Source organism: Carcharhinus amblyrhynchos, chromosome 11 (assembly GCF_965287045.1).
Source record: "Carcharhinus amblyrhynchos chromosome 11, sCarAmb.v2.hapA, whole genome shotgun sequence".
Classification (NCBI taxonomy): Eukaryota; Metazoa; Chordata; class Chondrichthyes; order Carcharhiniformes; family Carcharhinidae; genus Carcharhinus; species Carcharhinus amblyrhynchos.
This window is the reverse complement of record NC_137334.1, coordinates 16975439-16996898: the sequence shown is the minus strand read 5'-3', so window position 1 is coordinate 16996898 and position 21460 is coordinate 16975439. Positions and strand designations below refer to the sequence as shown.

The 21460-nt window shown below is 42.7% G+C and overlaps 1 protein-coding gene across 1 annotated transcript in view; it reads right to left on the bottom strand.

Annotated features, from left to right (window-relative positions):
* The window catches only part of agap1 (ArfGAP with GTPase domain, ankyrin repeat and PH domain 1), a 712549-nt gene that overhangs the window by 306717 nt on the left and 384372 nt on the right, over positions 1-21460 (bottom strand). The window contains exon 3 of the mRNA XM_080198627.1: positions 6178-6265. Within this exon, the coding sequence (XP_080054753.1) occupies positions 6178-6265 (88 nt within the window). The remainder of the gene's footprint in view (positions 1-6177; positions 6266-21460) is intronic.

Here is a 21460-nt window from a genome sequence, read left to right as displayed (position 1 = left end):
TTCCAACCATTATCTTGTAAATTGAGTTTCTGACTGTATATGCCCTGTTTGTGACCACAACTCCTCACTCACCTGAAGAAGGAGCCAGAGACTCCTAAAGCTAGTGCTGCCAAATAAACCTGTTGGACTTTAACCTGGTGTTGTGAGACTTCTTACTGTGTCCACCCCTGTCCAATGCCGGCATCTCCGCATCAAGATTTCTTGGTGACAATTTAATATTGACAGCCTCTAGTTATGTTCTTCAGAATAAGAGGAAACATTCTCACTGCACCCAATCAAAATTTTGCATAATTTTAAAGACCTCTAGGTCACCCCCTCAGCCTTCCTCTTCCAAGATTCAACTGCTCAATTCTTTCCTGATATGCAGACCCATGTAAAGGATGTGGGTGCAGGCATTGCTGAACTCTCAATTTTCTTTCAGATGGTCAGTCAGCCATGCTGGCCTGAAGAACCTCCCAGATTTGTACTTCTCCAATGACTACATTAGTAAACAAGCAATGTTTACTAACAGAGCTCCAGTTCAACTCTGGAACTATGCCAGTTCCAGAGTTGAAACACAGCGCTGGATCATCTACAGAATGTTAGGCGATCAGCATGGTGGCACAGTAGTTAACACTGTTGCCTCATAGCTCCAGGGGCCTAGGTTCAATTCGTGGCTTGGGTCACTGTCTGTGTGGAGTTTGCACATTCTCCCTTTGTTGGCATGAGTTTCCTCCAGGTGCTCCAGTTTCCTCCCACAGTCCAAAGATGTGTGGGTTAGGTGCATTGGCCATACTGAATTGTCCCTTGTCATGGGATGCGTAGGTTAGAGGGATTAGTGGGGTTACTATGTGGGATTACGGGTATAGGGTCCAGGTGGGATTGTTGTTGGTGCAGACTGAATGGGCCAAATGGCCTCCTTCTGCACTGTATGGGTTCTATGATTTTAGTTGAGACATTCTTAGAGCTTCTACAATTGAGTCCAACATCTGGTCGGGGTCAGCGGTGAGAAGTGGGGTCAGGGGTGAGGGGCGGGGTCAGACTCCTGATGACAACGGTTGCCATCTTCCCGATATTTAATAGGAGGAAATTTCTGTTCATCCCGTACTGAGTATTGGGTAATCACAGAATTGAGATAATTTGACCCACTGTGTCCGCATTGGCTCTCCAAGTGAGCATTATGACTCAGTGATATTCTGTTGCCTTTTCCCATACCCCAAACATTTTTTAAAATTCAAATAATCAGCTAACACCCTCTTAATTGTCTCGGTTGTAGCTGTTTCCGCTACACTTCCAGGCAGTGCATCCAGACCCCAACCACTCGGTGAATGAGAAAGGTTTTTCTCACATCACAGTCTGACAATTTAGAGATAGTGGAAGAGAGGTGGTGGCGAGGTACGTCTGGGTGTTGTCAGTGTACACATGAAAACGGATGCCTTAATTTCATATGATATTGCTAAGCAACAGCATGAAGACGAGAAATAGGGCAGGGGGGTCGGATCCTAAAGGGAATTCCAGACATAACTGTGACAAACTGGGAAGAGAATCTATTCTGGCAATTTACTGGTATGATTAGATACATATGAATGGGACCATATTAGTGCAGCCCTATCCAGATGAACAATAGTGCTGAAACATTAGAGCAGGATGCAATGGTCAACTATATCCAAGGCTGTAGACAGGTAGAGAGGATGAATAGGGCTAGTTTGCCATTGTAACAGTCACACAGGACATCATCTGTGCCTGTCATTCCAGTACCACGGCAGGGTCGGAAACTTGCCCACAACCTGGCTTTCACAGAATAGCATTCTAATACTTTAGTGGATCTGCCTTCTGCAATTGCGGGTGGAGTGGTGGGGGGAAATGGAAGATAGGGATGGGAGATGAGAGAAATCCTTGACTTAATAGATTTTCCTGGAGTCGGACTCCTTCAATGGAAAGTGAAGGCTAATCACTTCAAACAGCTAATTGGAGTATTAGTTCTCTACTAAGTACACTCCAGGTGCCACTTGCCATGATATTACCATGGCAACTTAACTGGTTGCAGTGAGAATCAATTAGCCAAAAAAATACAGATAATCAGTCAAAGAACAAGAATTATTTTTTCCAGTGATTTGGAAAACAGAGCTAGATATTTTACACATTCCAAAAGAAAAGACACAAATACAGACGCTATTTGCCACTGAAATGGTTACTTTGACAGAAAACATGGGATTTACTACGTGAGGTGCCTGATGGACAAACAGACTGAGATGTGTCAACAAAGATGGGCACACTGAACAATCAACTCTACTGTATAGTGCTGGAACCTCTTCCTTCCTGAAGAAAGGATTTCTGCTGCCACGATTATACAGAGTACAATTACCTGCATCCATGTCTGCAAAGAATGGAACAGCCAGTCATCAGAAACAATATGACTGAAGGCACACATTTACTGCTCCTAAATTGCCTAGTGCATGCCAGTAAACCAAACACAACTGAGCTTCTTTTTAAACTTATTCCCTCTGGACCATTTCTGCACAGCCTATTTAGTACAAGCACGCTCTCTAAATGTCTTAACCTGAACATATCAATTAAAAGTCTGTGGTTGCTTCCCGTTCAGTCATTTAGTTGGCAAACTGCAGTTTTCTTATTTCGTCAGTATTGAGTGTTTTTCTTGAAACAGGGCACCTAGCATCAATTTGTCAGAGGGTGATACTGAATGCATTTGAGCATGGTTTGAAAGAGAGCTCAGATTCAGGAGATGCTGAAAGCTCTAAGCACAGGAAATAAAACTGGAAAAGCGGATTTCTAGAATGCAAATAGAGGTGCAGTTACAACAGGTATTTGGGGATTAAAGGCTTCAGGAAATACTTCTCAACTGTGTGCACAGGAATAGTTTGGGCCCTACAGGTGGTTACAGTTGGTTAAAAGAATGTGTGGCTCAACCATATAGAGATGCCAAGCTCCATTGCTGGTCAGTGCCAAGTTAGCTGGTCTGAGCTGAAGTTGGGATGCTCCAACTGCCCTGAAGCAAGGAGTATCACCAAGATGCCCAGCGTGATCATTCATCCAGAAAGGTACCTTCATGTGGAGGCCCACTGACACTGGTGCCCAGGGTCATCTCTCAGCATTAATGTTTTAAATAGCTTGCAATAGTGAACAGGTAAGGTCAAACTGTGACATGCGGAGTTAAATTGGGCACAGCAGCCTCACAGCACTTGGGACCTGCGTTCAATTCCGGTCTTGGGTCACTGTTTGCATGGAATTTGCACATTGTCCCCGTGTCTGCATAGATTTCCTCCTCCAAAGATAAATTGGGCCTTAATGTCCAAAGACGGGTAGGTTAGGTGGATTGGCCATGCTAAATTGCCATTCAGTGTCCAATGATGTGCAGGTTCGGTGGATTTGCCATGCTAAATTGCTCCTTAGTGTCTCAAGATATGTAGATTAGGGGGAGCGGTGTGGTGGATGTGTGGAGTTGCAGGGGTACGAGAGTGGGGAAATGCTCTTTTGAAGAGTTGGTGAAGTCTCGGTGGACCGAATGCCTTCTGCTGCACTGTAGAAATTCTATGATTCTATGTACATTGACCATTAGGGTGGAATGCATGTGTACCACGGCGAACCAACAGAGAGAGTAACAGGAGAAAATGAGTGGAAAACAAGGAGTGCAAAGCCCCACATCCCCAATAGTATTACCAGAGAGGCAGACGAGCAGACTGCAGCCAGGCTTTTGTAAGTGCCAAGATTTAAAGTGACATTAACAGGGCAATGGAGTTCAGCAGTCGAATTAAAATATACCTCATCAAACAAAGATAATGTTAGAGATGGGTGAGCTATTATAATTTCTGCAGTAAAATGGAGGCATTGCATTTACTGGTTGAACCAGTTGGCCCAATCACATGTCACAGTTTGAGCCTACCTGCTTATTTAACGTATTGATGCATAGGAATAAAGTTAGCGTACAGGTCTGAGCAGGACAATGCCTAACATTGGGTAGATTTCAGTGATTAGCGTTAACAGAATGACTGTCTGGGAAGCACAATGACCCTGCAGATAGTCTACTGGCTCTTGTTATTTTGTGAAATAGTGGATTCAGCCGTCAAAAGCCAATAAACTGTTCCAAGGTCATTTCAACAAAGCAACACTTGCATTTCAAAAAATACACTTTGGTGAGAAAAGGCCAGAGAAATTCAAGATTTCAGAACAATAACAGCAGAAATTTAGTCCTTTTTTGGCAGCACACACTAACCAATAAAGAGCAGTAATTACACAATTACAAGGCAGCTCTGAAACAGATAGAGAACACAAAAGTAGCAGACATTCATAGTACACCATGAATAAGGGGATGAGGTTGGAAACAAAGAAGGGGTTTTACGTTAAAACCTAGTTAGAAGGTATTCCTATGCAAGGAGCATCAATCTCAAAATAGCCTAGTGCAAGCAAAAATAAGGGCAAAAAATAAAATGTGCATCCATAGTTCCTGTTCCAATAATATTTCTCATTTTTATCTTGAATTATAGATCTGCAGGCCACGTCCATTTTGATGGGCTGCATGCTCAGGGGTGATGCACTGATAACATAATATGCAGGACACCCGGAAAGAATTGTGAAACCCACAACTGGGGATTTCAAAATGGACATGAACATGACAGAGATGCGTGTCCAGCAGATGTGGCTACATCAGTCAAGGTGAGTCCCACCTGTCACTGAACACCGGGCAGTACTCTGGCTGTTGAAGACTATTAATAAGCATATTTATTTAAAATAAGGCTCAGTGTCCATTAAATGGTTCCTCTAGTACGTAACGATTAAATGTCTCTCTTCCTCTACACTGTCTGTAACTTAGTGGCCAACGTTACATAGCTTCACACTGCACTCCTCAATCAATAGGTAATTTTTCACGCACTAGGCTAAGCAACGAGTGTTGGTTACCATTCCACCATGAGGAGCATCACCAAAAAGGTGCTCTACAGTGGATGGTGATCTGAAGAGGGAATTTTGGCTTGGTTTCCCAGGGCATAGAGATCCACTGAGGCATCCGAGTGAAAGGAGATTAGCTAACTCAGGTGTGGGGTGAAAAGCCTGGGATTTGGAACTGCCTTTGCTCAGGCACACACTGCAGTGCATCTTTCCACTGAATAATCAGGGAATGCACGTCCATGGAGCAACAAGTCAAAAAAGAGCAACTACGTACACTATTATTGCTGTGACAGGCGTCACAAAGTGAAATTAATTCTTCCACAAACATACTGTACTCTGGGCAAGGGTAACCCCCATCATTTGCAGATATGAAATGAGTTAAAGGTTATTTCAAAACAACTTCAATACTCTGAATGTTTTAATTGATGTCCTAGATAAGGGGGAATGACCACACTGCAATGTGACAAAGCTCAACTAACAAGGAGTCACAGGTTGCTTCTAGGAGTCGTACCCAACTGCTTTTTGCAGTGACACTGATGGTGTAACTGGTGCAGAAAGAGCTAGCTTGTTTTCTTACAGAGCAGACGGGCAAATCTGGCAGACAAATAGGGTCATAAAATTAACTATTCACACTAGCTCCATGACTTAAGCACAAAGCAGCCTGTGAATTTAATACTTCCAACTCCAGCTCAGGAAGTTGCTTAAGATGGCAGCCAGCCATTGGTGGAGATAGGTGCTAATTCTTAGATTGGGCACAGTTTGAAGCTTGCTAAACGCCTTCTGGTACTGGGTTTAAATGGCTACTCTTCATGGATAAGATTAGCTGGTGACATCCTGCAAACTGCTGGGCCTTGAAGGGCATCACATGATGCCTTTTCTTGACTTTCACTCTCTTTGTAACAAGAGAAGTGAAATCCTTGTCTGATTTTCAGATTCCTAACTCAAGAGATTTCAGCCAGGCAAAACTGACCTGCACACCCAGGGGTCGAATGGCTAGCTCCACAACAGGTACTGCCTTTGCTCATTCGGGGAATATCCGATCACAGAAAGGAGTGGACCCTATTTAACGCTGCATCTATAAATTAGACTATTGATGATTTATTTGTAGACTTACGTAATACACTGTCAGCATCTAGGCTGAAGAGTCGAAATGGCCAAAACATATCCTCAATTGAGCTCAAAAGTTTGTTTTAGTTTTGGCTTGCCTACTATAGTGCTTACTGACAGTGTAAGCTCCTCCCCATCTCTCAATTGTAAAAGAAACAGATAAATGAAGCGTTACTGCTCCTCGCTTACCTTCAGGTGACTCCTCCTGGACATAGGTTCCTGTCAGATACCGATGGACCAAGGCTGACTTGCCACTGGCTAAGTTACCGACAATTCCCTAAAACACAAAGACGTAGTGTCAATGAGATGCCTTCGAGGCAGGGAACAGCTTGGGAAACATTTAAGATGCATCATACCATTCTGAACATCATGCACAACACTAGATATAGTCTAGTGACACGTCAGTACTCTGGTACTTACGAGGGCACAGGCGGTAATCTCTAGCAATCACTAAATAATACACTTTTACAACTTAGTGTGGGAAAATTCAGCAACCTGTTTAAAAATGATTTTCTGCGCTTCCAGTGAAACAACAGTTGAATGCCTCAGTGTAATTCTACATACAATCCCATATCTGATCGATCGAGATGAGAATATTTCAAATAATACGGAGTTGCCACAAAGCTTTATTCAGAGGTCAGTATGCAGTGAGACTGACAAGGGTTTAGCGGTTATTTCAGAGTGTTCTCATTGCTTCCTGCTTAAGCACGCTACTTTAAAATAAACTGCAGCCCAACTCAGTCAAACCCTCACTTGATCATAAAGACCAACAGAAGCAAAGATCTCTAGATTTTCCAGTTTCAGGACTAAGCTGTACAGTCCACTAACTAGCCAAGGCAAAGTGCACTGAGCATGGAGGCTGAACACAATGTACTACTCCTGCTCCAATGAAGGATTAACATAATTCAGGTTGACTCTTCAGTGTAGCACTGAGGGAGTGCTGCACTGTCAGAGGTATGATTCTTTCAGATGAGATATTAAACCAAGGCCCCCAAGTCAACATTAAAGATCCCATGGCACTATTTCGAAGATATGCCAGGAATTTCCCCCAACACCCTGGCCAATAGTTAACCCTCAACCAACATTACAAAACAAGTTATCTGGCCATTATCTCATTGTTATTTGTGGGCCCTTCCTACATGCAGGGCCCATTTGATCTGATTTATTATTGTTACATGTATTAGGATACAGTGAAAAGTATTCTTGCACACAATACAGGCAAAACATACCATTTATAGAGTACATAAGGAAGAAGTAAAAGAGAGGGTGCAGAATATAGTGTTACAGTCATAGCTAAGATGTAGTGAAAGATCAGCTTAACATATGGTTGGTTCATTCAAAAATCTGATGACAGCGGGAAAGAAGCTGTTCTTGAGTCAGCTGGTACGTGACCTCAGACTTTTGTATCTTTTTCCCAACGGAAGAAGGTGGAAGAGAGACTGTCTGGGATGCATGAAGTCTTTCATTATGCTGGCTGCTTTTCCAAAGCAACGAGAAGTGTAGATGGAGTCAACGGATGGGAGACTGGTTTGTGTGATGAACTGGGCTATGTTCACAACCTTCTGTAGTTTCTTGCAGTCTTGGTCAGAGTAGGAGCCATATCAAGCTGTGATACATGCGGAAAGGATGCTTTCTATGGTGCATCTGTAAAAATTGGTGAAAGTAGTAGTGGACATGCCTTATTTCCTGAGAAACTAGAGGTGTTGGTGGGCTTTCTGAACTACAGTGTCAGCGTGGAGGGACTAGGACAAGTTGTTGTTGATCTGAACACTTAGAAACTTGAAGCATTCGACCTCTTCCATGGCAACAATCAACACTCCAAATGCTCTACGTTGACTGTAAATCATTTTGGGACGTACTGAGGCTGTGAAAAGTGCACTGTAAATGTAAGTTATTTTCTTAAAGTATTGTTTCAGATTTACCATACCTCAGCATGCTGAGGTACACGACTCTTAACACTGCCAAAGGCAGGTGAAGGTGTTAAAGAGCTATTGAGGACTTGGGTCCCAAAAAGTGGCTTTCGAAGGTGAGGAGAATGGAAGAGTAAAAACAAAGAGGCCAACAATCGGCAACAAATTAAATAGCACAGTAAGTGGCCCTTTGAACACTGTCTTCCTGGCACCCTTATAATATAAAAGTGCCTTTAATTTAATTCTACTGAACTCTAACAGACTGCCATGCAGCTTCAAGAGATTTACTATCTCAAAACCCTGCTTAAGTATTTTCTCTCTTACTCTTTAGATGCCTTGGGGCTATATTCCATTCTATGAACAAAGGGGACAAGGAGTCACGCTGACTATCTCCACCTTGCTAATGTAACTGGCTACTGCGTGCTTCATTCAAGAAACCTAGTGATGTGAATGGGTTCAGATAACATTACCCCCTCTGCCTACCTGTCACTCGCCCACCATGTTATTCAGAAATATACAGAATTCCACTGTAAACCTAAAGGAATGACCGACAGGAATTGATCTTTTATAAACTAAGCACACACACAACAGCAGACTAGGTACAAAACACCAGCCATTTATGCAGCTTTCAGCCAACGTTTTTGATGCAATTTCTTTTATCCAACAATTTTAACAAAAAATATGTGGATTTCAGAGCTCTTGTAGGTATCTGAGAAGAATTTCAGACTTTTTTCTCACGTCACACTTGCTTTTTCTGCAAATCACTTTAAATCTACGCCCTCTTGCTCTTGATCATTTTATGAGCAGCAGCAGTCTAGTCTGTCTACCCTGTCTTCTTGTCCAGCCCCCTCATTAGTTTGAAGATCTCTTTCAAACCTTTATTTTCTCTCCAAGGAGAACAGTCCCAATTTCTCCCATCTATCCTCATAACTGAGGTTTTGCATCTCTGGAACCATTCTTGTAAACCTCTTTGGCACTCTCGCCAATGCATTCACATCTTTCCTATAATGTTGTGCCCAGAACTGTACATAATATTCCAGCTGAAGTCTAACTAGTGACTTGTGCCAATTCAGCATAACTTCTTTGCTCTCCCTTGATTTTAACTGCTAGTTATACATTTGAGTTGCATTAATTTTTTTTTATTTAAAAAAAGCGCAGCAAGTCAGAAAGTGCTCTTTTTAAAATGAACACTGTAATTTTAGACATTAGTACTTTCATGTAGCTTATCAAGGCTGCATATAAAGTGCCCATTACAGTCATCAATGAATTGGTCAGACCAATTGTCTGCTTTCCTGAGGATAGATTTCATGAGGAATAAAAGACTTACATTTAGGGTGTTTTTTTTTACAACCACTAGATGCTTCAAAGTGCTTTACTGACATTTAGTTCTTTTTGAAGTGTGGTCCCTGTTGCAATATAGGAAATGGAGCAGCCAGTTTGCACACAGCAAGCATTATCACACAACGTGATAATGACCAGATCTCTGATCTTTTTTGATTCTGTTGATTAAGGGATAGATATTGGCCAAGACATTGGGATAGCTTCCCTGTTTGTCTTCAAAATTGTGCCATGGGACCATTTACCTCCACCCAAGAACTCAGTTCGATTTCTCAACTGAAAGATGATATCTGATAGTGCTACTCTCCCTCAATACTTTTTGTGCTCAAATCTGGGACTTAAACCTGGAACTGTGTGTCTCAGAGGCAAGAGAGTGTTACCAACATTGTAACAGCCAAGACTATGAAGAGAGTCAATTACAACCCCGTAATGAATCACTGAATCAGTCGATAGCTGTTCCAAAACTTGGTAAACACTCCACAGTCTCGGCATCGCTTACGTGGTCAATGCCAGACTTATTATGTACAGCATTTTAAAAGAAACAACATCTCTTTGATCACTTTAGCCCTATGGGAGTCTGGATTAAATAAAAAGAACGTGCATTCGATGCCAGCTGTATGAAGTGTTACAGATTACTAAATCAAGGAGTTGTGCCAAGTGCATCAGCATTATGGGTTCACATATTGAGTTAGCCTCTGGTTAAATTGAGGTAGGAGTAACACAAGGGGCTGAAATGTGTCCAGTCAATAATGCGGTAAGCTCAAATGCTGAATTTGAAAGGAGTGGGATTTTAGAGTTGGCAATGTCAGAGAACATCTAGTTACAATATGGTGCAGATAAGAATGAGCCACAGCACGTTGAGCAATTCACTTCTTTAAATAGACGCAGCCTGTGCAAAACAGTGATCACAACGTCGGTAGATGTGAAAAGATAATGGTACTGGGCTGGAAAAAGTCCAAATTCTGTGATATAAGAACAGCACACAGCCAAAATTAATTAATTGGGAGTGACTCAAACAGCAAATTGCAGGACTCAATCTGAGACTTGACAGGAAAAGGAGGTTGGTGACAGGCAGCAGTTTGCAATGACATATGGTGGATTTCTTGTGGTGGACAACGTTGGAAAGAAGAGAATAGGAAACCATTTCCAACAGTAGCTCACATGGGCACTGGGGAAAGTAGGTGAGCTTCTTAATTATTAAATAAACATTCTTATGAGACAATGAGATATCTCAGATTGACATTAAAGCTACACAAATTTAATAGCTGAATATAAGACTAGGAACAACAATATTAAAGAAAATCATGAGCATTAAGAGACAATGACTTGAAGGGCAACAAAAGCGATATGAAGCAAGACCAGCGGGTAACATAAAATTTAATTTGATTTAATATTGTCACATGTATTAGTATACAGTGAAAAGTATTGTTTCTTGCACACTATACAAACAAAGCATACGTTCATCGAGAAAGAATGGAGAGGGTGCAGAATGTAAGCATTGAACAGGAGTAAAAGATTGAATCAGAGGGTATGCTGGGCACAGCTCGCAAGAAGTTGCCACACTCTGGTGCTATCTTGAATTAAGTTGAATCAGATACCTTTAATTTTTTTTGTGATGTTGGTTGAGAAATAAATACTGGTCAGGAGACTAGGGAGAATTCCCTTGCTCTTCTTTTACATCCATCTGAGGGGGCAGGATCTCTGTTTATCATCTCATCCCTACAACACCCTGTCTGTACTGCATTGTACCCACATCTCTGGAGTGAGACTTGAACCCACAATCTCAGCGCTACTCAATGAGGCACAGCTGACACCAGTATCAAATTCTGTAACAATGGAACACACAGACAAGATTTAGGCATGCATTACTGCTCTCATAAAACATCACATCCAGAATTTTTCTAGTTCTGGATGTGGACCTCCCTTGGTCTCAGGACAACCTCTTCCCAGGCCAGCAATATCATTTTTGCTGTTTTGCACACGCTGACATCCAAAAAGGGCAGATCTTTGTGCAAGTGACTATTGGCTGCCACTTGCTCTCACTTCTGGAAGTTCACACTGGAACAACGGGAGGCTGAGGGGCAACCTGATAGAAGTCTACAATGTTATGAAAGGAATGGACAGAGTGGATAGTCAAAAGCTTTTTCCCAGGGTGAATTACTAGAAGGCACAGGTTTAAGGTGCGAGGGGCAAGGTTTAAGGGAGATGTACGAGGCAGATTGTTTACACAGAGAGTAGCAGGTGCCTGGAACTCATTGCCGGGGGAGGTAATGGAAGCTGATAAGGTAGTGACTTTTAAGGAGCGTCTTGACAAATACATGAACAGGATGGGAATAGACAGGTATGGTTGCCAGAAGGATAGGGTGTTTTAGTTAATTCGGGTAGCATGGTCGGTGCAGGCTTGGAGGGCCGAAGGGCCTGTTCCTGTGCTGTAATTTTCTTTGTTCTTTGTATAGAACATGGTACAAGGAGGATTCAACTGCCAACAATAGTGGTGGCATCAGAATCAGCTGTAGGACAGTAAGCTCTGTGAGCCTGTCCTACTATTCACCAAGTCATGCAAATCTGTACCTCAATTCCATTTATCCACCTTCATTTATATCCCTTGCCTGGCAAACATCTCTTGCTCTCAGTTTTGGAATATTTAATTGTTCCTCGACCTCAACAGCTCATTGAGCGTGAGAGTTCCAGATTTGCACTACACATTTTGTGAATCAATAGCTCTTGATATCATCTCTGATTAAACCAGTTCTAATTTTAAGGAGGCAGTAAAGATTATGTAAGCACATTTAAAATAAATAGCTAGTTGACGAGAAGGTAGGAGAGTGCTCTGGGATATGAGGGGAATCTCGTTGTGGAGGGTGGAGGTATGGCAGAGATACATTAGAAAGCTGTAGTTCATTCACACCATTGAAAACAGTGTCAGGCTCTGTCAGTGGGAAAGCCCACGTTAGAATGCGAGCCTGTACCATTATTACCTGTAGGTGGCGGTGTGAGCAGGCAATTCCACTTAAAATGCATTACAGAACATGGAAAAACTACAGCACAATATGGTAATTTAAGTTGAAAAGCAGTTTATTTATACTGCCAGCAGATGTTCAATTTCTGTGAGAATCCATACATAAGCCAAATATTGGGTCTGTAGCATCAGTTATTATGAGGAGCCTCTGTAACCAAGGTAATTGAAATTTTCCTTCCACTTTCCAAACTCAGTACATCCAGCAGCACATTTCTGCAAGTTGAAGCCATCCGATCCATTCATAAAAACATCACTTTCCTTCTTCCCTCAGATCAATCTTTGTGCCTGATTCTGGTATGCATGATGCTTCTCCCCTGTAAATCTTTAAACAGGTTTTTTGAGCTTAGATTCTGAAACAAAAATGGATTCTGGAATCTAAAACAAAAACAGAAAATGCTGGAAAAACTCAGCAGATCTGGCAGCATCTTTGGAGAGAGGAAATAGAATTAATGTTTCCATATGACTCTTCTTCAGAACAGGGAGGCACTGGTGGCCAGCGCTGCTGCCTCATAGCATAGGAACCCAGGTCACTCTCTGTAGACTTTGCATATTCTCCCCATGTCTACGTGGGTTTCCTCCAGGTGCTCCAGCTTCCTCCCACCGTCATTAGCCATGCTACACTGTCTCTTAGTGCCCCAAAATAGCTAGGTTTGGGGTAACTTAGCAGGGTAAACGCATGGGATTATAGTGATGAAGTGGGCCTAGGTAAAAATGCTCTGTTGGAGAGTCGGTGCAGGCTCGATGGGCCAAATGGCTCCTCCTGCACTTTAGGAATTCTATGATTCTAAACGGAGGGAGAAATGTGATGGATTGATTATATACTATACAAGAGGGGTTGGGGAAACTGGAAAAATGTATCCATTTCACTTCCAATTTCCACCCTTCTCTCCTTCACAGGATCCATCTCTGATTCTTCCCCTCCTTTCCTTGACCACTCTGTGTTTTTCAGGTGACGACTGACCACCAATATTTGTAGCAAACCCACTGATTCCCAAAGCTGCCTCTACTACTGTTCTTCACATCCCACAGCCTGTAAGAATTCCTCTTCTCCCAGTTTCTCCATTTCCATTGCATTGGTTCTGATGATACCAGTTTCAAAAATGGCACTTCTGACATGTTTGCCTTTTTCCTTAACCAAGGTCATCCCTCCCACTGTGGTTGCCAGAACATGATGTGGAGATGCCGGCATTGGACTGGGGTAAACACAGTAAGAAGTCTCACAACACCAGATTAAAGTCCAACAGGTTTCTTTGGTAGCAAACGCCATTAGCTTTTGGAGTGCTGCTCCTTTGTCAGGAGTGGGGAGTTCTTGAAATTCCCTTCAGAAATTACTCCAATGTTGACAGTTTCAAAGACAGTCCAACTTGCAGGGTTTCAATTTCAGCTTCTGAGTTTACACTCTCAGGATTTCTGAATCAAGCAGCAACTTACAAGCACAGTTTCAGATCTTCGGCCACAAGTAACACAACTCCAAAAGGGGAACCTTTGCCCCAACAACCCTATTCAGTTAAAGTCTGCTCCCACAATCTTGCTTCAGCATGAAACCTGTTTCTCTACTCCTTACTTAACTAGAAACTTTCTTTGTCCTGAACATGGAACTATCTTTTGGGACCTTGCCTTGTCCTTTGCCATCGTCCCCTGTTTTAAATAGTTCTTTTCAGAAATGATAATCCTTTGAATGTGGAAGCTGGTGGAGTGGAAAGTGAGGACAAGGAGGCCTTATCATGGTTTTGGGAGGAAGGGAAAGCATTTCAGCAAAAGTGTGGGAGATGTGTCGGACACTGTTGAGCGTTGGAGGGTTAGGAGTGATCTTATAGAGATCTATAAAATAATGAGGGGCGTAGATAGTCAACATCTTTTCCCAAAACAAGGGGAGTCAAAAACTAGACGCCATAGGTTTAAGGTGAGAAGGGAGAGATAAAAAGGGTCCAGAGGGGCAATTTTTTCACTCCGGGTTGTGAGTGTCTAGAATGAGCTGCCAGAGGCAGGAGTAGAAGTGGGTACAATTCTGTTTTTTAAAAAGCATTTAGACAGTTACATGGGTAAAATGGGTCAGTCAACAGTTACTTTTAATCAGAAAAGAACTGTTTAAAACAGGGGACAATGGCAAACAACAGGGCAATGTCCCAAAAGATAGTTCCATGTTCGGGACAAAGAAAGTTTCTAGTTAGGAAAAGAGTAGAAACAGGTTTCATGCTGAAGAAAGAGTTGTGGGAGCAGACTTTAACTGAATAGGGTTGCAAACTCCCTTTTGGAGTTCTGCTACTTTTGGCCGAAGATCTGAAACTGTGCTTGTAAGTTGCTGCTTGATTCAGAAATCCTGAGTGTGTAAACTCAGAAGCCGAAATTGAAACCCTGCAAGTTGGACTGTCTTTGAAGCTGTCAACATTGAAGAGATTTTTGAAGGGAATTTCAAGAACTCCCCACTCTCCTGATGAAGGAGCAGTACTACGAAAGCGGGTAGCGTTTCTTACCAAATAAAACTGTTGGAATTTAACCTGGTGTTGTGAGACTTCATGCTGTGTTGACAGAACACTCAGAGTCATCGTGATTTCCAGCGTGCAAACAAGCCCTTTGGCCCAACTGTCCATGCCACCATGTTTTTACCACTAAGCCTTTTTGATTTTGATTTGATTTACTATTATCACATTGTACACAGTGAAAAGTATTGCTTCTTCTGCGCTATACAGACAAAGCATACCGTTCACAGAGAAGGAAATGACAGAGTGCAGAATGTAGTATTAGAGTCATAGCTAGGGTGTAGAGATAGATGAACTTAATGTGAGGTAGATCCGTTCAAAAGTCTGATGGCAGCAGGGAAGAAACTGTTCTCGAGTCGGTTGGTATGTGACCTCAAACTTCTGTAAGCTAATCCCAATTGCCCGCATTTGGCCCAAATCCCTCTATACCCATTTTACCCATGTAACTGTCTAAATGCTTTTTCAAAAACAAAACTGTACCCGCCTCCACTACTGCCTCTGGCATCTCATTCCAGACACTCACCACCCTGAGTGAAAAAACGGCCCCTCTAGGCCCTTCTGCATCTCTCCCCTCTCACCTTAAACCTAGGCCTCTAGTTTTTGATTCCCCTAGTTTTGGGGAAAGATGTTGACTATTTATCTATGCCCCTCATTATTTTATAGATCTCTGTAAGATCACTCCTAACCCTCCAACACTCAACAGTGTCCGACCCACCTCCCACACTTTTGCTGAAATGCTTTCCCTTCCTCCCAAAACCATGATACAGTCACCCTTGTCCTCACTTTCCACTCCATCAGCTTCCACATTCAAAGGATTATCATTTCTGCTAGTTCCAACATGATGCCATCACTAAATACAACTTCCCCACCGCACCCCAGTCAACATTCCACAGACACTGTTCCCTGTGATACTCTGGTCCACTCCTCCATCAACTCCAACTCCCTATCCCTTTCCTACAGAACCTTCCCTTGCAATTGCAGAAGGTGTAACATGTGCCCCTTTACACCCTTGCTCCTCACTGTTCAAGACTCCAAACATTTCTTTCTGGTGAAACTCAATTTCACTTGCATCTCCTTCAATTTGGTTTACTGTATTCCCTGCTCCTAATGCAATCTGCTCTGCACTGAGGAAATGCACTTTGTGAACATCTTCACCCAGTCTGCAAACTTCATCTTAACATTCCTATTGCTTGCCATTTGCATTCAGCCTCTTGCTCTCATGCTCACATGTCCACCCTTGGTCTGCTGCAACGCTTCAGTGAAGCCCAATCAAAACTGGAGGAACAGCATCTTACAACCCTCAGAACTCAATGCCAAGTTCAACATCTTTTAGACTGTGACCGTTTGCTATCTTTAGCCTTTTTGTTTATATATTCAAAACATTGTTAGTCCCAATGCAAATCCCCACTGGGCCATCTGTCACTTGGGCCCATAACACCCTGATTCCCCAGCGTCGCATTTTGCAGGGGGGGGGGGGGGGGGCGGCGCGCGATTCCCCCCAGTGATGCACTGCTGAATCCCCAGAAACCACTTACATATGGATTTAATCAGCAATTACCCAGAAGCACTGACTTATCCTGGACAATTGCACTGGGCTAGTAACCATCCAAAAGAAGAAATTTAAATCTCTAACTTTGGATGTTTTACTGTGATAGTTAGGCTGAAAGAGTTAAATGGAAATAATCACTTCTAACTCAAGTCATTGATTAAAAACACCCAGAGACCCAGCCTCGCACAGAACATGCACACAAACGCCTCCCCCTCCAACACAGCTCCCCATCCCCACTCCAGTATGCCCTGTCCCCTCTTCCAAGGTCCCCCATCCCCTCGCCTCCCAGTAAACCATATACCTTTGCAATTTACCTGTTCCCTTTAAATTCTCCCATAGCCATTGCTGTAACAAGGGGGAGTGTGACTTATCTCTCTGTGCCCGAGTTACACAATGTGAATGCTGCTGGAGGCAAGCTATGCTGCTCCTGCCTCACCCAGCCACAGTGAGCAATGTTGAGCAAGACATGGTCTGTACAGTTTAGCAAGGGTAAATTCACTGAGAATGGCAAACTGACATTAACAGACCTGATTCTTTGGTTTTGCCTTTATTTTCCCAATAACACATTCTGATATTTTACCTTTATGTAACTATTGGCAGCCTTTCATGCCATTCCCACTTTCTCTGTTTCGTGACCTACACGCCTTATTTTGCCATCTCTCTAGCTCCCACCAATCACTGACCTTCTACTCCGCTCCAACTATTCTGCCCCCTCTTCTACAGTATGTAATCCATTATTTTCCTTCCTCTCTTTAGCTCTGACATTGACTTTAATTCCTCCCTTCACAGATGCCGCCTGACCTGCTGAATTCTTCCACCATTTTCTATATATGGTCCTTTAAACTTAGGTACACAAAGTTGGGGATACGGAATCCTCCAGGTTTCAGCTGTAGCTCGGAGGTAGCAATCACGCGGAAAGTTGTGGGTCCACAGACTTGTGCACAAAATCCAGAATGGTGCTCCCAGTGAGTACTAAGGGTTATTAAACTGAGGGCCCATCTGTCTTTAAGGTAAAATAACACAAAACAGCATTTGGAGATATGGGGAATTACTCCCTATGTCCTGGAGCTAATATTTACCCCGCAGTCAACGCCAAATCATTGCTGTGTGTAGAAGATTGCTGTGTGCAAATTGGCTGCTAAATTTCTTACATTACAACAGTAACTACAAAAGTGTCTCATAGGCTAAAAGGTACCTTGGGATAGCCTTGGGTCATCGATGATGCTCTGTAAACACCAGTTTTTTTTTACTCCTAATTTTGCTTCCATTCCTGCCACCTCTACTCCCTGCCTTTCATACTAGCATCATGGAGAACAGGAGCAGTCTAACTGATATTTTGCTGATAGTTGCTCTCGATATTGTTTTATGTTTAAGGAGATGTCTGGTCGGAATGCAGCTCAAATGCTGGGAGAGCAGTATAATTACTCATTTTGGCCATGGAGTATTTACGTAGGAGAGAGCTAATAGATTTTTGTTCATAGAAAAAGATTTCCCCTGAAGTTTTTGATTAGGCTGATTTACAGCATTTTATGATGATGTAATGTAGCATGATAAGTATGTAGCAGAGTAAAACAGTTTAAGATTCTGGCTGTGGGTTATTTAAAGACAGAGGGCTGCAAGCTGCTCTGGAACTCAAAATCTCTCTCTCTCTGACGGCTTCAAAACATTTTATAGCACGTATGTTTATAGTTGCTAACTGTATTTAAAGTGGAATTTTAACTTTGTAAGCAAACGTTGCTTATTTGGAACTGAAACATAGTTAGAAATTAATGTTGTTTCCTTTCATTTTTTAACTATCATTCAACTGTTAATAGTTAAGCTGCTTAATTTTGTTATTAAACCATGTTATTAAATAATGTTTGCTTTACTAAAAAAATCCCCAAATTTGTCAGCATAACTATTCCTAGAGTGAAGCATCTTATCTTCACAAAATAAAAAAAAAGCTGGGATCTAGTCTAGCTTCCTAATGTAATTTGGGATTCTGTTCCAGGAACCTAACAATACAAACCCATATTCTAATGCCCGATAACACACGCTCATTAAAGTTCCAACATCTTCTGCCATTCTCAAAAAAGGTTTAAATGCACAAGCATTTCTCAAGAGGATACACCGATTTCTGAGATAGTAATCAATATTTCTAGCCAAGAGTAAATAAGATGAAACCTGGGTCACATTTTCATACTGGCTACTGTACACATACCAAGTAAGCCACAGATGTTACTTTGACACTAGCCGCAGCAATGTTTTTGGTACTTAGCTGCTCAATGTCCTGCAACTTTACAATACAAGTCCAACTTAATGCACACCAGAAAAAAACTGTTACAGCTGGCGGAAGGAGGTCCATATTCCCAGACTTCAAAATTAACTGTAGAGAAATTATTTTATAAGCAGCCAAATAGTTGCAGAATAGACTTATCAGATGAAATAATGGCCACATTCCAACACCACATGTTCACCAAAATGAAAATTCAAATTTATATGACGACTTTCTTACTCTCAGGACACCAGAAAAGAGCTTTGCATCCAATTAAGTATTTTGACAGTGTGAATGCTGTTGTAGTGCAGGAAACAGGACAGCCAATTTGTGCACAGCAAGCTCCCACTAATAGCAATGTGATGTTGATGAAGGGATAAATATTGCCAAGACATCAATCATTATTTTCCTGCTCTTCAAAATAATTCCATGAGATCAGTTACATCTGCCTGAGAGTGCTAATGAGGCCTCAGTTTAATTTCTCATTTGAAAGGTGGTACCTCTGATGGTGCAGCATTCCCTCTGGGCAGGACTCAAATATCAGCCCACATCTGTGTGCTTAGGTCACTGAAATGGGACTTGAAGCCATAGCTTTCTGACTCAGGCAAGAGTTTGCAAACTGAAGCCATAGCTCTGCTATTATCAATTATGCTGAGCTCTCCAAAAGCAGGCAGTAGGTAGGGGATAGAACACTACAGCACAAACAGGCCCTTCGGCCCACGAGTTGCGCCGATCACATTAACACCTATCCATAACCCCCAATCCCATAAAACCCCATATACTCATCCAGAAGTCTTTTAAAAGACCCCAGCGAGTTCGCCTCTACCACCACTGACGGCAGCCGATTCCATTCACTCACCACCCTCTGAGTGAAAAACTTACCCCTAACATCACTTCTGTACTTTCCTCCCCGCACCTTAAACCTGTGTCCTCTCGTAGCGACCATTTCAACCCGGGGAAATAGCCTCTGAGAATCCACCCTATCTATTCCTCTCAACATTTTATAAACCTCTAGCAGGTCGCCTCTCAACCTACGTCTCTCCAGGGAAAAGAGACCCAGCTCCCTCAACCTAACTTCATAAGGCATGCCTCCCAGTCCAGGCAACATCCTTGTAAATCTCCTCTGTACCCTTCCAATAGCTTCTATGTCTTTCCTATAGTGAGGCGACCAGAACTGCGCACAGTACTCCAAATGAGGCCTGACAAGGGTCTTATAAAGTTGCAGCATTACCTCCCGACTCCTAAACTCAATCCCTCGATTAATGAAGGCCAGTACACCATACGCCTTCTTGACCACCTCTTCCACCTGCGAGGCCGAATTTAAGAGTCCTGTGGACCCGGACCCCAAGATCCTTCTGCTCCTCAACACTTTAGAACCGAGATGAGGAGGAACCTCCCCAGCCAGAGGGTGGCGAATCTATGGAATTCACTGCCATAGACAGAGATTGATAGCTTCTCGATTGGTAAGGCGATCAAAGGCCATGGGGAAAAGGCGGGAGAATGGGGTCGAGAAACTTATCAGCCATGATTGAATGGCAGAGCAGACTCGATGGTCCCACAGCCAAATGACCTAATTCTGCTCCTAGATCTTATTTTTCCTCAATAATGTACCAATATCGTTCAATATTGAACACCACCAATATTAAACATCTTCCTGAACATAAGAAATAGGAGCAAGAGTAGGCCATCTAGCCCTTCGAGCCTGCCCCACCATTCAATAAGATCATGGCTGATCTGTCGCTGCTCAGTTCCACATTCCCGCCCTCTCTCCACAACCCCCAATCCCCTCCCTCATCAAAAACCCATCAACCCGCGTCTTAAAAATATTTAGCAAGGCAGCCTCCACCACTTCAACGGGCAGAGAATTCCAGAGATTCACCACCCCTTGAGTGAAGAAGTTCCTCCTCAACTCCGCTCCAAACCGCCCCCCCTTTATCTTCAGGCTGTGCCCCCTAGTCCTACTATCCTTTCTGAGCAGGAAGAGTCTCTCCACCTCTATCCTATCCATCCCATTCATCATCTTATATGTCTCAATGAGATCTCCCCTCATTCTTCTAAACTCTAACGAGTACAAGCCTAATTTATTCAGCCTCTCCTCATAGCTCAACCCCCTCAACTCTGGCATCAGCCTAGTAAACCTCCTCTGCACTCCCTCCAAGGCCAAAATATCCTTGCGTAAGTACGGCGCCCAAAACTGCACACAGTACTCCAGCTGCGGCCTCACCAATGCCCTATACAGCTGCAGCAAGACCTCCCTACTTATATATTCAATCCCCCTCGCTATGAAGGCCAGCATCCCATTCGCCTTCCTGACCACCTGCTGCACCTGCAAACCTTGAATGCCTTCACCACTATACAGTTTTATAAATACAGAGGTGGAGTTTGATGTATAAAAAATAGTTGAATTAGAACTGTGGCCTAAGTTAGATTAAAGGCCAAAAGCATATAACTAAATTTAATAAATTAGCAAGATTAAAATCGCTAATCAGACAATTGAGAAATATTTCTCAACCTGTAAATTTAATCAATTAAATAAAACACAATAAAGATGCAGACAGGTGATGTGTTGCAGCTGCAGTATGTGAACAGCTGGAAACACCTGTGTGATTTTCAACATCCACATCTGCAACAAGTGCCTGCAGCTCGAGGGGCTGAGAGTTACTGAGCTGGAGTCTAGGTGGAGACAAGATAATTAAACATTTGACCAATCAGCAGCAAAAATGTTATTATTCTCATTGTTATTATAAACATATTAGCCTGACCAATCAGGAGGTAGATTCTGCCCATATTCCCATGTTAGTGAACATAGGTTGACCTGCATGCCAAACAATGGATACAGCGTGTACAAACTGAGCTAAGCTTTCCTACAACAGTGATCAAACTGTCATTTTTTTCAATATTACTGTGGTATGTGAAACTGTA